The sequence below is a fragment of the Erithacus rubecula genome, assembly GCF_903797595.1.
Source record: "Erithacus rubecula genome assembly, chromosome: 22".
Lineage (NCBI taxonomy): Eukaryota > Metazoa > Chordata > Aves > Passeriformes > Muscicapidae > Erithacus > Erithacus rubecula.
In genome coordinates this window covers 3073165-3089660 of record NC_136674.1, presented here as the reverse complement: position 1 = coordinate 3089660, position 16496 = coordinate 3073165, and the positions used below count along the sequence as shown (strand labels likewise).

The window sequence follows — 16496 nt, the reverse complement described above, 5'->3', positions numbered from 1 at the left end:
GGCAGGGCAAGACCAACGTGTGGATGTTCCCTGTTCTGGCCCCAGCCTCCACCTCAAGGAGCCAGCCCCACTCCAGCCAGGTTTATTCTTTATTGGGCACTTGTCATGGAGCAGCGGGGGGAGCTGGGCTGTGCTTAGCTCCAGGGAGTGGTGGCAGTGTGGGCTGGGGGTCCCCCACACCCTCAGTGTGCAGAGCAGCATTTTGGGTGCCAGAGCAGCCTCGGGGCCCCCTCCCAGTCAATATCTCACAAAGGCTGCTGAACACTGACAGAGACCCTTCGGCTGCTGGGGGACAGGCGTGCGCTCCATTTCCTCGCCGCCCGGTGCGTGCTTTGAACGCCTGTCCCTCAGGAAAGGCTTTCACCCCAAAAACAAGTCCCCAGAGTCCTCGGTGGGGGTCAGTGCGTGCCCGTGGTCAGCTTCACGGCCACGCCGAGCGCCAGCATGCCCACGGCCGCCAGCACGGCCAGGGCGCGGCGCAGGAGCAGCTGCCGGGTGACCACGGGGGCGGCAGCGGGAGGGGCCTCTCGCAGCTCCAGCGGGTACGCGGCTCCTTCTGTCTTGGTGATGCCCGTGAGCACAACGTCGGTCTGCGCTTCTATTCCCGCTGCGAGGAGGATGAGAAGGGGCTTGAGGGGTTTCTGGGTAGGGTTTTAGTATAGGGCTGAATGCACCTTAGGAGCACCCAGAGAATGGGGATCTCAACCAGGTCCTGCCTCCAGAGGTGTCTGTAAGTTGTCACCCTCCCGAGCCCACACCTGTAATTACTGCTCTCCCAGTGTCACCAGCGTGAGCCTTTCACCCCCATTTTTTGGGCTTGTTCCTGGCTTGTGTGCACATTTGGGGACCCTCCCTGAAGCCAGCCCTTCCCTGCATGCAGAGCCCGGCTCCTGCCGTACCGACAGACCCCAGCAGGGCCCTGGCAGGCAGGTAAGTGTGGGGCTGGGGGGCTGCTCCCACATCCAGATCCTTGCAGGAGGGCTCAGAGCCCGGGCTCGGCAGCTCTGGCGGCGGCAGCTGGGTCACTCCTGCACGGCGCTGAGCCTGCAGAGGGAATGTGCTGGGTTCAGCTGGGAATTCCCACCAAAGAGCAAAGCTGTGTTGCCTCTCTTGGGGTTTACCCAGAGCTGTTGAGGCACAAGGTGAAGCTCAGGGTCACACCATCTGCTCTGAGCTTCGTGTCCCCAAACAAAGTGCAAGGGGGGAAACCTTGAGTGCTTGTGCAGGAGGCAGATGAATACAGGGACAGCACTGGACATGAGATTGAGCCTGTCTCATCCCAGCAGGGCACTGAGGACCTTCCCAGTGCAGGGATGTGCTGTCAGTGTCTGGATTACCTCCTTGGCTGCCTTCTCCCAGTCCACACGGTAGATGTAGGTGAGGAAGCAGCTGCAGAGCATGAAGACACAGACGAGCATCGCGACCCACAGGCCTGCAGAGGGCACACGGTGTCACCCAGAGCCAGCTCAGCATCCCAGGACAGCAGAGCCACAAAGGGGATGGCACCCAGGTCAGTGGGGACACAGGGTGGCCATGGGTGTTACATTTTCCCAGTAAAATCTCCCAGCAGCTGCAGGAGCCATCCCAGTCCACCCCAGCGTGCCCAGGCAGGTGGGAGGGGGGACAGAGGCAGCTCAGGGGTTGTGGTGAGCCCCCAGTGGAGCTGCAGCTGCCCGTGGGGGGTTTGGGGGTGCAGTGCCCAGGGGTCAGTACCAATGACACCGATCTTGGCCACGAAGAGCAGCACAGCTGCCAGGGGCAGGCCCACGCCGTAGTAACTCACACCGTTGAGGATGGCACCGAATTTCTGCTTCCCAATGCCTCTGAGCACCCCACCACAGGCACCCTGCCAGGAGAGGGAGAGGGGCTGGGCCAGGGAGCATCACCTCCACTGAATTCAGGAGATGATCCAGCTCCCTGCCTCTGCCCATTATTTGTGTCCCTGCCCAGTCCTGTGGGTCACCATCCTTTTATATGCTCAATGTTTTCTAAGGGATGATCTCAGGAGCTCTGCAGGGTCCTGGTGTGGGCTGCACTGGTGCTCAGCTGCAGCCTGAGGGACCCTCAAGGGATCCATGATGCTGCTGCTGAGCACCAAGGTTCCCCAAAGAAAACAGCAGCATTCCCTGGGACTCACAGTCATGGCTTCAAACAAGTGGAAGACAACGTAGACAGGCATGACCCACGCCACCAAGTCAACGATTTCCCTGGGGATGGAGGAAAGCCAAGGATCATTCTTGGGAAGTGACCTCCACACACCAAGGCCAGGAGCTGGGGGCACTCACCTGTCCTTGGTGAAGATGTATCCCAGCACATTCTTCGTGGCAGCTAAAATGGACCCCACAATAACGGAGAACACCCCTGAAAACACAGCACAGAGCTGAGCCCAGCCTGGCTGGAGAGCAGGGGGAGAAGAGGCAGGCAGAGCACTGCAAACACTCCCTGCTCCATGGGAAGAGGCTTTCCAGGCTGCTGTGGGCTGACCTGTGCAGATCAGGCTGCTGCTGGAGGATCTCTTGGCCGCCTCGAAGTCGCCGGCGCCCAGCGCGTTGCCCACCTGCACACTGGCAGCTGTGCCCAGCCCCAGGGGGATCTGCAAACACAAGGCTCACACGTGTCTGACATGTGCCATCCCAGTGACAGGGGCATAACCACCCAGCAGAGAGCAGGATGGAGCTCAGGACTTGGTTTAAAGCATCTCTGTAAGGAGGGATAGGCAGGAGCAGGGAGAGCCTCGAGGGCAGAGGGGGAAGGTGGGAATTTGCTGGGGCTGATTTTTGCTGTGTGCCTGTCTCAGGACAGCCCCCATGGGGCCCTGGTCTGCAGTGAAAACCCAGCCCTTACCATGAAAGCCACAACAGACACCTCATAGATGATGGACTGGACGGACAGCTCGACAACACTCAGCAGGCCTGGGGACAGGAGGGGTCAGTGCTGGCTGTGGGTGCTGCTCTGGGCCAAGCCTGGCCAGGTCCTGGCAGCTGCCCACTGCACTGACCTATCAAGAAGCTCCCAATCTCATAGGTCCACCACTCAATGCACATCATGAGCATGCTGGGGATAGCCAGGGAGGTGAAGCTGTCCCAGTCCAGCAGGCACTCAGAGGACCAGCCTGTCGGGAGGAGAAACAACACCTGATGGATGAGCAGACTGGCCATGTGTTACATCCTGCACAGCACCTCTTCTCAGAGCCAGCAGCCCCACAGGATCTCCAGCAGCCCCACAGGATCTCCAGCAACTCCACAGGATCTCCAGCAGCCCCACAGGATCTCCAGCAGCACCTCTGCAACCTCTCTGCTGCTGTCCCATGGGCCACAGAGCAGCTCAACCCTCAGCCCATCCTCCCGGAGCAGTGTCCAAGGACAACCTCCTGCTTACATCTGTGGGGCTGAACCTTCCAAAGCCTCATCAGAAAGTTTCATTTCTGCAGAATTAATGTTTACACAGCTCTGGCAGTGGTGGTGCGTGACGAGCTGCCACTGGAGCAGCACTGTGGTACCCAGGGCACCTCGGGCTGGGGTTAATATTCCACCATCAGGACGAGCAGAATTCCTCTTGTATCCAGAACATCTGAGAGAAGTTTTATGGACACTTTTGGGTGAAGCAGGAACTGAGCAGTGGAGATGCACTTACCTCCCCAGGTTTTCACGTGGAGTTTCCTGCCTATGATGTACAGGAACAAGAAAATGGTTTGTGAATACTGAGCGATGGTGTTGGCCCAGGCAGAGCCCCTGCAGAGGAAATGAGAAAGGTCATTGGCATCCTGCTGACACCTCCCTCAGGGTGCAAAAAGACATCCTGCTGTATCCCTGTGACCTCAGTGTCCTCTCCAGGGGACACAGGTGCTACTCACATGACACCCAGCTGGAACACGTAGAGGAGGACGTAGTTTGCAGCCACGTTGATGATGTTGCCAATGACCCCACTCAGCACCAATGGCCACATGATCATCTGCAAAGAGGAGGAGATGGGGGGTTCCTCACAAAGGTTTTGGGAGGGAGGTGTGAAGGTCCCCCCAGCCCCACTCTCGGTGTCTTTCCCAGAAAAAAACCCCCAAACTTCCAGTGATGTCGCCTGCTTGGAAAAAGAGTGTGGTGGAGGTAAATCCCTGATGTGGGGAAGTATGAAGGGAGGGGGAGGTGGATGGATAGAGCTGGCTGTGGAATGGGGTGATCTAGAGGGTCAGAGCTGCTTTGGGACACCTGGAACAGTGAGCATGGGAGCCCTGGATGCACTGTGGAAAGGAGCCCTGAGCCAGGGGGCTGCGAGGACTTCAGACCCACCTGGTTCTGCAGGTATCTCGTCTCCAGGTTATACAGAAAAACCACCTGCAAAGGAAATTTTGGATGAGACGAGGCAGTGCTGAGCTGCAGGATGGGGACAGCCTGTCCCCACGTGCAGGTGGCATCCAGGACTCACCGGGAGGGCAGGCAGAAATGCATTCACATAGTGCTGGGTCAGCCTGGGGGCACACAGAGGGGGGTCAGGGAGGGGCATGGCCACGGCCACCCTCCTCTCAGCCCCTCCAGACTGGGGAGGGATGAGGGGACCACCCAACCTGGAGACCTCGGGGTCCTGCCGTATGGCCAGCATCAACTGCTCGACGTTGATGAGGAGGGCACAGCAAGGGAAGCAGCAGAGGAGGATGATGATGGTGGCACGCTGCAGGATCACCCCCACCCGCAGCAGGTTCTTGCTGCCATAGGTCTGCAAGGTGAGAGGGCAGCAGTGAAAACAGCTGGTGCTGGGGGAGAGCATGGAAGGGTTTGGTGCTTGGATCTCCTCGTTATGGGATTGTTACCTGGGGATAAGCTTCCCCAGCTCACGGGAGCAGCCAGGGCATTATCAGCTAATGCTGGAAACCCCCCTGTGTCCTCAGGACAGGTGCCAGCATGTCCTACCCACCTGTGATATCAAGGTGTCACATGCTGAAGTCAAACCATAACCTACAGAGATGGCAGTGACATTTATAACCTGGGAGTTAAAAAAAAAAAAAAAAAAAAAAAAAAAAAAAAAAAAGAGTGAAGGTGAGCATTTAAGTTTTGGTAGGGAAGAGAGGCTGAAATGGAGAGTGGGAATCTGAACTCTCCTCTGTCCCCGTGTTGGCAGGGAGGGAGCTGGTGCCCGGCGGCCCCGGGAATGCTTACAGCGATGGCCAGAGTGACAGAGGCCAGCTCAACCTTGCCCAAGTGGCCACAGAATACTGAGCTGACGAGGTGGATCAGGAAGATCAGCAGCTGGATCAGGATCTAAGCACGGAGGAGAGCTGGAGGTCAGGGATGGAGGTGAGCAGGGGTGCTTGTGCCGGGGCGAATCTCTCCTCCCGGTTCCTTACCAGCGGCCCCGCCAGCACCAGCAGCTGCCTCACGTCCTCCCAGAAGTTTTCGGGGATCCAGCGGCGTTTCTTCTGGCAGCTCCCGGGTGTGAGATTGCCCTGGCCAGCGGTCTTTCCCTCCCCGATGCCATTCTCCTCGGGGATGTTCTCCGACTTCATGCTGTCCTGCCGGAGAGTGGAACGAGCCCCTTCCTCCGCGCTCTGTTAAACCCGCCTGGGGCGAGCAATGTGTAACCACGGCGGGCTGAACTTCATCCCCCGGGGCCGGGCAATGTCCCCCGGGGCCGGATGATGTTCCCTCGGGGCTGGGTGATGTCCCCCCGGGACCGGGTGATGTCCCTCCGGGGCCGGGTGATGTTCCCTCGGGACCGGGCGATGTCCCCCGGGGCCGGGCAATGTCCCCCGGGGCCGGGTGATGTTCCCCCGGGGCCGGGCGATGTCCCCCCGGGGCCGGGCGATGTCCCCCCGGGGCCGGGCGATGTTCCCCCGGGGCCGGTGATGTCCCCCCGGGGCCGGTGATGTCCCCCCGGGGCCGGGTGATGTCCCCCCGGGGCCGGGTGATGTCCCCCCGGGGCCGGTGATGTTCCCCCGGGTCCTGGCCATGTCCCCCGGGGCCGGGTGATGTCCCCCCGGGACCGGGTGATGTTCCCCCGGGTCCTGGCCATGTCCCCCGGGCCGGGCTGGCCATGGGAAGCCGGGCAGTGGGTCAGGGCAGGGCACAGAGCCGGAGCCCAGCGAAGGTCCTGGCAGGGCAGCGCAGTCCCGTCAGGGGCTGAGCCATGCTAAAATCCACCCCGCGCACCCTCCTACCTCTCCGGCTTCAGCAGAGCTGCGGGGCTGGAGGCTCGTTGTGCGCTCGCAGCGGAGGGTGCCTGGCTCTGTGCGCTGCCGGCAGCGGCGGGGCTGTGGCTCGCTCACTCCCATCACAGTGGCCAAGACAAGCCGGCCCCCTTGGCTCCAGCTGTCCCCGGCACGGCCCCGCCGTGTCGGGTTTCACTGGCACGGCTCCCCCGGGCCGAATGCATGTCCTTGGCCCGGCGGGGAAGGGGAGATGCTGCCCAGTGCAGACCCCACCTGCACGGAGTGGGCTGGGATAACTCACGGGACACAGTGAAACACCTTCCTGCTCCCCCCTGACTCCCATCCCAAACCTACCGGGATCCTGGGCAGGGCAGAGTCTGCCACGTTCTCCTGCTGCTGCTGGGGATGGTGGCAGTTTCAAGCTTGTTTGGGTCACTTTTTTCATTCATAGACCACCATCACCAGGAGAGCTGTGGGGTGACACACAGGCAGGTCCCATATCTGTATGAGGTAGTGGCTGCCCAGGGCCCAGCAGCTGACATGTCACAGTCACTGAGCTGCAGGTGAGAGCAGGGACAGGCCCCGAGGGGATCAGTGCTGGGCTGTTTGCATGGGGCAGTTCTTTGATGGCTCTGCAGCCCTTGAGCAACACAACTTCCCTCTTCTACGGTGCTCAACAAGCATGACAACAACAAATCTTGCTTTTGTACCCAAGGGGAAGAGTGGGAACACTGTGTCTGGAGCCAGTCTCAGGGCCAGGACAGACCCACAGTCTTTCCTCTTAACAGCACAGCTCTGCCAATGACCAGGGTCACACTCACACCATATTAAACAGCCTAACATTTACTCAGAAAACTTTATTGTATCAAAATCCCACCTTACAAAAGTGCAAAGAAGAGTTGCTTTAGGCCCTGTGCCCGCCCTGCAGAGGGAAAGCAGGGTCAGGGCGAGCAGCCAGCACCCAATAGCAGAGTCAGACATCTTCCAGCAAAATCCATTTTGTTCTGTGCTGCCACAATGGCTGCAAGTGGGATTTGCCACCCCAAGATGCTGGTACAGGCTGGCATGTGAGGAAATGTGCTGTGGGCAGCAGGAGCCTCTGTCACGAGCAAATGAGACGGTCCAGTGGCCCCAGAGAGCAGGAGCAGCACCAGGACCCTGTCTCCTTCCTGGATCAGCCCCAGGATACAGTCCCACCTCTCACAGGTGACATCCCAGTGCAGTGCAGGAGAGGAACCAGCTCTCAAACACTTTTTTTTTTTTTTTTCCCCCAGGTGCCACATCCTCACTCCCTTGAAGAACTCTGCGTGTGGGATAAAACATGGCGAGTTAACCAGAAATGGTGCAGAGGGACTTTCTGTAAGGCACTGCAGGGGAATTCCTTCCCCACACCATCCTGTGGGACATTGCCACGTGCCCTCCTGCTCCCTGCACATCCCCAGTGCCCCTGGCTTTAGCCACTGCCAGTCAGGAACCGGACCAGGATTCCCACCCCCAGCACAGTGATGGCAAAAGCAGCAGCCAGCACACGGTGGAGGATCACAGCTCTCCAAGCCACAGGGACAACAACAGGGACAACAACAGCCTGCTGAGTGCTGAGCTCGTGCTCAGGCTGCCTCTCGTCCATCACGATGCTCTCGGGCAGGACTGTGGTGTCCCCGGTGTCCGTGTCCAGGGAGGTGTAACCTGTGGGACAGAGAGCACTGCAGGGAGGCTGAGCTGCCCACCAGGGGCTTCCAGGCTGGTGCTGCACCTGTGATAGCCCTGAGTCTCTCCCAAGGTTTGGGGACACTGGGATACAGCTGCAAGCTGACCCCTTTACTCAGTGAAGAAGTGCCACTGGCCCAGTTGCACTGTGCTCTTTCCAGCCATCTGAACCTCCAGGACAGATATGGTTGCCATAATTGGGAAGGAAAGGAAGGGGTTGGGTGGGGAATTTGGGCTCCCTGCCTGGTGTCAGGCCCAGCTACGTACCCACAGCAGATATTTTGTTAGCAGCTGTGCCATTGGAGTTCACATCTTCCCCTTGTTCTTTCATTCCAGCTCGGACTTGAGCCTAAAAACACAGGGAAGAGTTGCTCTTCTCAGGGTAAGGGTGTCCTGCCCAGCTCAAAAAACCCTCCACTCTCCCAAGACAAGCATTCTCAGTACCAAATTGCTCCCCTCCTACAGTAGAAGGACAGACCCCAATTCACTTCTGCCATCTCCACCTCCTAGAGGGCTGGAGTGTTGTACTGAAACAGGAATTAGCTCAGCACCTTTCAAGAATTACCAGAGACAAGCACAATTCTCACCTCCTCTGCAGCTTTTCTCCAATCCATGCGGATGACAAAAGCCAAGAAGGAAATGGCTTGCACGGAGATGCAAATGATCATCCCAACCCACAGACCTGCAGCAGTGGGAAGTTACTTCAGGGAGGGCATGAGGAAAACCTGCCAGTCACTGCCAGAATGCCCAAGGACCTCAGCCCAAGAACTTTCAAGGAAACAGCTCCTGGGGAAACTGGGAGCAAGCCTGGATTTACTGGGACACAACGCCCACCCCAAACACAGCAGCGTGCAACCCAGCCCCACTGACCCAAAGGAAGATCTGGGCACGAGTTCCAGAGCTCAGCCTTTGCTGACACAGCTCAGAGCATGCCAGCTGGAGGGCACACATACCTAACACCCCCATCTTGGCTGCAAACATGAGGGAGATGCCCACGGGGAAGCCGATGGTGTAATATCCGATGGCGTTGGCGATGGCGCCCAGCTTCTGCCTGCCCGTGCCCCGCAGCACCCCGCCACACGTGGCCTGAGGAGAGCACACACAGGGCTCACTGCCAGCTCATGGCACAGCCCCGGGGCAGGGGAACACACAGCACTGTCCCACTGAGACAGGAGGGAGCAAAGCCATGTGGTGTGGGGCTGGTCTCGCTCCAGCTGCCAACACAGACACCGAGCAGATCCCAAAGAGCTTCCCCCAGGATGGGACAGGAGGAAACAGGCCAAAATTTCTGTCTGTTGAGTATCTCAGTGTGCTGGGAGAACCTGGTATCTCTGAAGATACAGCTGCTCACTTGTGTTGCTTTGATAAACCAGTAAAAAGCTGGAGCCTTACCAGAGGAAAAGAGGAGGAAAAACTGGGATGTCTGCAGCAATGCCAAGGGGCAGCTACAAGCACAGGGGACACTGAGGTGTTACAGGTAACACAAGCAGCTGCTTTGACAATTTCTCAGTTTGCTTCTCTGGACCGTTTTCACAGGTCCAGAGTGGGCTTCAGGCAGCTTTGCACCCCAAGCTGCAGAGAGGAATCACTCCACGTGCTGGAATACTCACTGCTGTTGCATCCAGCAAGTGGAACGGACCAAAGATGAGCATCACTTTGGACACCAAGCTGACAATCTCCCTGTTGGGAAGATGGATGGACTGATCAGGGGAAGCAGCACCACCTGGTCCCTGCTCCTCATATCCTCCTCAATCAACCACAAAGGCTGATCCCAGGTCCCTGATCCCAGCCTGCTGCCATGGCAGTGTCCCAGTGAGAAGCAGCTGTGCTGCCCAGGGATGCTGGGAAATGGGGAGGAACCTTTGAGGAATGTTTGCCAGATAGGGGGTTATGAACTCTTATCTGTCAGCAGCTTCTGGAGTATAAATAACACCCTCCAAGAAGGCAATAATACTTAAAGGAAAGCTGTTAACCCACTTGTCATTGGTGAAGATGTATCCCACCACGTTCCTTATGCTCCCCAGTAATACTGCAACCACCACAGCAAAAACTCCTGAAAGAAAAAGGAATAGTCAAATTGGTTCAAGGGAAGCACATCCTGCTCCTGACCCAGGCCCAGACCTCAGGAGCTCCATGTGGTGGGGGCTGGACTTTGCTGACCTCAAATGATACTGCAGCACTGGACAAGTCTGTTTTCCTCTCACTTTCCCCAGATATTCCCTCTACCCTCTGGAGTGTGAGGACAGAACACTAAGCTGCATTTTTAATTATCAAAGCCTTTGCACCAGGCTCATAACAGAAAAGATGAGTCAGGACCTTGCCTTGCCCAAAGGGTCCATACAAGTGGGACTGGGTTTTTATGGGAGGTGCCCAGCCTTGGGGGAGGAAAACTGAACCATTTGCTGATAACTGCCCTTTATCCTGCTCTGCAGAACTGCACTGACCTGTGCACAGCAGGGCAGTGTTGCAGGAGGTCTTGGCTTGCTCCACATTCCCTGCTCCCAAGGCATTCCCCACTCTGACACTTGCAGCCACGCTGATGCCCAGAGGCACCTGAGAAGCAGGAGACAAGAGGAGGTGAGTGACAGCAGAGCCTGCAGTGACAGCAGAGCCTGCAGTGACAGCAGAGCCTGCAGTGATGTTCTTGCCCAGTGGAGAATTTGGGACAAACTGGCATTGCTGCAGTGAAGGGAATTTCCATCTGCAGCACATTCTGGATGTGCAGGCTTGAGAGGCATCACCTGCCTGGTACCAACCCCTGCTTCCCCCCTCAGAACTGATCCACAGGGCCACAGTTTTTGGGGTTCCTCCCAGGCTGTCTGGGCTGCCCCAGCCCCAGCCCTTACCATGTAGGCGACACAGGCGAGCTCGTAGATGACAGACTGTGCACCCAGCTCCACCACACTGATCAGCCCTGGAAAAGATTTGCCACCTCCTTCACTGGCTGAAAAGGAGGGAGCTATCCCCATGGAGCAGACAGGAACACCTGCAGTGTGCTGCAGAGCCAGCACTGTAGGTGAGGAGCTGCTTCTGGCAGGGGGACTCTGGGGACACACTCAAGCAGCAGCCACCAGGAACCAGAGGGAAAAGAGGGTTTGGACTCACCAGCCAGGAAGCTCCCAATCTCAAAGGTCCACCACTCAACACACAGCATGATCATGCTAGGCACTGCCAGCCAGACAAAGGAGCCCCAGTCCAGGAGGCACTCCCTGCTCCAGCCTGACAGGAGGAGGTGAAGCAGAATGAACATTTGTTATCCATCTGCTCCCCTAAAGGGGAGTCACATCCACCCTCTGAGGACAACCACACCTGCAGCTCACAGGACATCAGCCCAGGATTGCTGCTGTGCCACACTGCATTCCTGAGACAGAATATTCAACAAGAATGTGTTTGGAGCTACAGTAAAGGCTTTGAGGACATGGCTACAGCATCTTCCCACTGTGAGGGGATGGCAGTCCCTCAGTCACATTGCCAAATTCCCAGTGCCAGACACTGGTATTCTGAAGGATTAGGATAGAACAGTACCTCCCCAGGTCTTCACATGGATCTTCCTCCACCACACGTAGAGGATGAGGAGGATGACCTGGGTGTACTGAGAAACTGTGTTAGCCCAGGCAGAGCCCCTGGGGGGAGAGAGACAGGCAGGTTACAAGTGACATCCTTGCCCACCTCCTCAGCCACAGCAGGACAGACCCAAGGACACACACAGCAGATATGGGACAGACCCCTCCAGCCTCAGCTTTGCAGCCTGAGGCTGGAGGAAGGGGGTGGCAGAATTGGGCATGCAGGGACCCCCCTCATGCCCTGAGCAAAGCCCTGCACCCAGGGAGAGACTGTCCCCAGCCCTGCTCACACTTACACCATGCCCAGCTTCAGAGCATAGAGGAAGAAGGCGTTCATGACTGCATTGAGGATGTTGGCTGCAACTCCTGTCACCACCTGAGGCATAATGATCTCCTGGAAACCAAGGAGGAACTTTGGAATTTGCTTCCCCAAAACACAGCCCAAGCCACATCCAGTGAACACAGAGGAGACCTCCAGCAATGCCCAAGGAGAAAGCCAAGAAGGAAGCTCAAGTTCCAGGTGAGGCTGGGCTGTGTGAGACATGCAGGAGGTGACCAGCAGAGCTCAGGAGCTGGTGCAACCCATGAAATGGAGCCAGCTAAGAGTGGTTCCCATGAGCTCAGCCAGGGCTGGCTCATCACACATTCCTCAGCCCAGCTCTCTCCAGAACAGGGTGAACTTAGACCCATGTTCCTGGGAATACCTTTATTCCATGGAGAAGCTGGCTAATCATACCATACCTGACTCAGTAAATATCTTGTCAGCAGCTGGAACAGAAACGCCGCCTGCAAAAGTCAGGATTCAGTTCATCACCACACTGTGGTTAACAGCCAAGTGACCACTGAGCACTGACAGATCAACCCCTCTCCACCTTCTTCAAACACTTCTGTGCTCCAGCTGAAGCACTGCAAGCCCCCAAAACCAAGAGTGACAGAAAGCACATCCCGTTCCCGTTGGGAAGACAGATCATTCTGTAAATGGGAAATCTCCAATGCTTCCTCATCAGCATGAGAAAGCCTGGAAAACTTGGAAGAAAGGACAAACCTATAGACCCTTTGGGGTCCCACAGGGAACAAGCTCCAGCTTTTATCTCAGGGCTAAGAGTGAGCCTGGAGCCCTGATTTCAATGTCCATCACAAGTTACATGGCCATAGCAAAAGTCTTTGCACAGGAGGATGAGAGAGCCTCGTTTGCTGGTCCAGCAGCTGCTGGTCTGTGCACATCTGGTAAGGCACAAGGTCAAGGAGCACGTTGTAAAACCCTAAACCTGCCCTGTGAGCCACCCAGCAAAGGCCCTCCCCTCCCTTCTCTGGTGTTAAGGGACACAGAGCTTCCAACAGCTTCAGCAGAGACTTACAGGAAGTGCTGGAATAAAGATCATCACGTAGAGCTGAGTTAACCTGGAAAGAGAGTTGTTTCCTCAGTTAATGATACAGCAAAGCAAGAGCCAAGCCAAACAGCGCTGCACTCAAGCTCCAGAGAGCCTTGATTTCAACACTCCATGGCAAATGCCTGATCCAGAAGGGCTGGATGTCCCCCCTGACCTGGAGACCTCGGGGTCCTGTCGGATGAGCAGGAGGATCTTCTCAGTGTTGATGAAGAGGGCCCAGCAAGGGAAGCAGAACAGCAGCAGGATGAGGATGCCCCGCTGCAGGATGGTGCCCACCTGCTTCAGGTTCTTGCTGCCATATGTCTGGGTCAGGAGAGAGGATCAAGGTGGGCATCACAGGGAGCCAAAGGGGCTGGGCAAACACTCAGGGCAACAACAGGACAGTTAAATGCCTTTCCCATGCCCTGCAGCTGCAAATAGCAGGCTGGTTGGGTGTAATTTGCAGATTGCAAATCCTTTGGCACCCAGGCATGACCCAGGGCTCCTTGGGGAGGCAGCAGGCTCCAGCCAGAGTGTTTGCAACCCTGTTCTGTCTGGCAGCTGCCACAGCCCTGCCCTTTGTGCCCAGATGACACTGCACAGGAGGTGAGACACCTCCAGGACAGGAAAGGGGGAGCTGCTACTGACCTGGGTCATCAGCGTGTCACATGCTGAGGCTAAGCCAGAACCGATGGAGATCCCTGTCACGTTGATAACCTGGAGGAGAAACAGGGGAACCTGGCCCACAGCACTGCCTCCCTCCCAGCTGGGTGGGGAAACAGTTCTGCTACGAGTTCTTGGGAAGTTTTCCAGTCCTTCTCAGTTTCTCAGAATAACACGGTCTCATTAACTAAATAGTGGGGAAAAGGATCTTTTAGCAAGGGGTGAAGATCTGAAGCACCACAACAAACAGTGCTGCTCCTGGCTATGTGCCCGGGTCTGGTGGGTTCAGGGAGCTGGCCAGAGGCTCCCAGGTGCTGGCCTTGCACTGGCACAGGCACTGACTGCTCAGCTCCCCTCTCCTGCCTGTGCTCAGGGCAAAAAAAATAACTACAGGGCCCTCACATATACATTCCTACAGGTCTGGTTTTTTTAGTTTTTCTTTTTTTAGTGACACATAATTAATATGTTTTAAATCCAAGGGGAATTGGAGCAATACCTACAGACACAGCCAGGGTCACAGCATCCAGCTCAGCTTCCCCCAGGTGGCCACAGAAGATGGAGCTGACCACGCTGATCAGGAACCCCATCAGCTGGGCAAAGAACTAGGATGAGAGGAGAAGGAGATGGTGAGATGAGGAGCTGTTAGGGCTTGTGGAACCATCCCTCCCCCAGGAGATGGACTATGAGCACTCAGGTTTCCTAGTGTTTCTGTCCATGCCTCGAGGCCAGGGCTCTGCTGAGGTCCTGGGAATCTGTTCCTGCTTCCCAACACTGCTGGGCAGGGGAGGCAGCTCCAGGGCTCAAGCAGGCTCTCAGCTTTGTCTTTCAAAGCCAACATCTACCTGCCCTGTGGTATTTTGATGTTACACAGCCAATCTGCCAGATGACACCACTTAAGAGAGGCTTCACTAGATTTCACTAGAAATCCTCTTTCCCAGGATGAAGGCTGCATAGAAAAGGGAAAATAAAACATCCCAGTGCTTTTCCACATTTGTGTGCATCTGTGGAAAACTATCCTCCTAAACCACAACATCCTCTGCTCCTGGACAGACACCAAGGCCAGTGCTCCTTGCCAGCAGTGTGTAACAGTGCTGCAGCAGAGATTGCACTCCAGACCTCATTTTCCCTTGGCAAGAGGATGTCCCCTTACAGGCATCCAGGGCACAGAGTCATGGCACAGCTCAAAACAGATGGCAGGAGTCAGGGGCATTTATACCCACTGAGGGGTGGGCACAGCTGGAAACCATGCCCAGGAGCTGCTCACGCTCCTTCCAGTTGGCAAGACAAGAGCCCAGAGCTGCGGGAAAACCAGCTCTGAGGGGTCAGAGGAAGAGCAGAACAATCCCTTCTCCTCTGCAGACCTCCCACTGCTGCCTGCAGATGCAGCCCTGCCACCATGCCCAGGCACGTTCGACCTACTGCTGTGAGTGATCACCACAGGAGGCTCTGTACCTCCAGCATCATCCCAGCACGGCGTTTATCATGAAAGGATCATTAAGCAGCAGCTGTAGGTTTGGGTGTTTGAGGTGTCTGTGCACGTGGAGGAGCAGGTTGTGCTGCAGGCAGGATGGTTGAGGGGACTGAGAGGTCTTGATGTGTTCAGCTACAGAAACAAACTAGTCTAGACTTCCTCTGCTGACTGAACACGGCAGGTCAGGGATTTGATGTCAGGGAGGGTGCCTCTGAGAAGTTTAACAGCTGGTACTTATTTACCAGATATAGCAGAAAACTAAAAACACAAAAATTCACACGTGAGTGATTAAGATCAGGGCTGTGGTGCATGGTTCCTCTTGGTTTCTCTTTCTCTGTGGAAGCTGTGCAAGCTACCAAAGAGTCCATTTCCCTCCAGAGGGCCCAGACAAATGGTAAATCACAGCTCCAGTCAGGGAGGATTTCAGGACAGCGAGCCAAAGGGCACCCAGAGCCTGCTGGAAGCACCAGCCATGGACCTGGAGCTAAGCAGAGCGACTCACTGTCACCCAAGGGGCGAGAGGCAGCGCCAGGGCTCAGCCGTGGTTTCACCGAGCAGTTTAACAGCTTAGTCCCCCTCCCCGAGCCCACCAGTGCCACAGCCACGCTGCAGGAACCAGGCTGGGCAGCAGCAAGAGCGCCTGGGGCAAGGAACAAGGATCCGGGAGCCAGCCCGGGCACATCCCCGGCGGCAGAGCCGTGTCCGGAGGCTGGAGGCAGCCGAAATCCCGCAGCGCGGGACCAACAGATGCCGAGATGTCCCCGCCGGGCATCCCGGAGCGCCGGGGAGCGCTGCCCAGCTGCGGCCAGCCGAGCCCCGCCGCCATCCCCGCGCCTCCCCGCGTGTCCCCCGTGTCCCTGCCCAGGCTCTCACCACGGGCCCCGCCAGCCGGGCCAGCTCGAAGCACTCGTGCCGTGCTCCCGCGGGCAGGAGGCGCCGGGCGCCCCGCAGGCACCGCGCCGCCGCCATGGCCGCCGGTACCGCCCGCGCCCCCGCCGCCCGCCGGGAGGGCACGGCCGGCCCGGCCGCCTCCGCCCCCGGGCCCGCGGGGCTGTGGGCGGGGCGGAACGGCACGGCACGGGGCGGAACGGCTCGGTACGGCCCGGTACGGCCCGCTGAGCTCCGAACGGGCAGCTCCGTGCGCCGGCAGCTCCGCCGGACGGGAGCGGGACCCCAGAGTCGGCAGCTGGGGATTCTCCGCACGCACGTGTGGGCCAGAGCCCGTCGCGGGGTTTTTGGGGGGTTTGGGGATTCGCTGTTGGTGTTGGTGGTTTGGGGATCTGCTGTGCAAAGAGAAGGCCCTCCCACCCCATCCCCCGTTTGGTCACCGACATCCGGAGCTCTCCTGCTCATCCGCTCTGCGGTGGGGATTCCCTGGGGTCACCAGAGGTTTGGGGACCCCCGGGTGGTGGTTATGGACTGGGGAACTCCTTGTGGGACGATGGTTTAGGACTCCCTTAGTGCTATCTGTGAGGCGAGTCCTCTAATACAAGGGCTAAATGAGCAAAGTAATGTCCCCTCTGCCGTCAGCATCATGGAAACGGTGTTGGGCAGCCTCCCCTTCTCCATCCACCCACCAGCACCTC

The 16496-nt window shown here is 57.5% G+C and overlaps 2 protein-coding genes across 5 annotated transcripts; both read right to left on the bottom strand.

The window, feature by feature from the left end:
• Nucleotides 1–81: 81 nt before the first annotated feature.
• LOC306811239 (multidrug and toxin extrusion protein 1-like) lies at nucleotides 82–6622 on the bottom strand. Of its 3 annotated transcripts, none has more exons than XM_079324745.1 (18): nucleotides 6487–6622; nucleotides 5336–5495; nucleotides 5148–5249; nucleotides 4906–4974; nucleotides 4559–4707; nucleotides 4420–4462; nucleotides 4284–4328; nucleotides 3854–3951; nucleotides 3634–3731; nucleotides 2999–3112; nucleotides 2845–2912; nucleotides 2485–2593; nucleotides 2286–2361; nucleotides 2138–2207; nucleotides 1714–1846; nucleotides 1338–1432; nucleotides 900–1044; nucleotides 82–607 (listed from the first exon to the last, which is right to left on the bottom strand). In XM_079324745.1, the coding sequence occupies exons 1-18, from the start codon at nucleotides 6579–6581 to the stop codon at nucleotides 399–401; spliced, it is 1878 nt and encodes a 625-aa protein (XP_079180871.1). In that variant the 5' UTR covers nucleotides 6582–6622; the 3' UTR covers nucleotides 82–398. The 3 variants fall into 3 exon arrangements, with proteins under 3 accessions (XP_079180871.1, XP_079180870.1, XP_079180872.1); XM_079324744.1 differs by lacking the exon at nucleotides 6487–6622 and adding an exon at nucleotides 6146–6422 and having other exon boundaries at nucleotides 5336–5500; XM_079324746.1 differs by lacking the exon at nucleotides 6487–6622 and adding an exon at nucleotides 6146–6262 and having other exon boundaries at nucleotides 5336–5549.
• A 356-nt stretch (nucleotides 6623–6978) lies between these two features.
• LOC306811240 (multidrug and toxin extrusion protein 2-like) lies at nucleotides 6979–15956 on the bottom strand. Of its 2 annotated transcripts, XM_079324747.1 has the most exons (17): nucleotides 15784–15956; nucleotides 13940–14041; nucleotides 13425–13493; nucleotides 12952–13100; nucleotides 12765–12807; nucleotides 12148–12192; nucleotides 11703–11800; nucleotides 11369–11466; nucleotides 10949–11062; nucleotides 10690–10757; nucleotides 10288–10396; nucleotides 9821–9896; nucleotides 9454–9523; nucleotides 8797–8929; nucleotides 8431–8525; nucleotides 8111–8192; nucleotides 6979–7822 (listed from the first exon to the last, which is right to left on the bottom strand). In XM_079324747.1, exons 1-17 carry the CDS (start codon nucleotides 15877–15879, stop codon nucleotides 7590–7592), a joined length of 1680 nt encoding a protein of 559 aa, XP_079180873.1. In that variant the 5' UTR covers nucleotides 15880–15956; the 3' UTR covers nucleotides 6979–7589. The 2 variants fall into 2 exon arrangements, with proteins under 2 accessions (XP_079180873.1, XP_079180874.1); XM_079324748.1 differs by lacking the exon at nucleotides 15784–15956 and having other exon boundaries at nucleotides 13936–13993.
• Nucleotides 15957–16496: the final 540 nt, after the last annotated feature.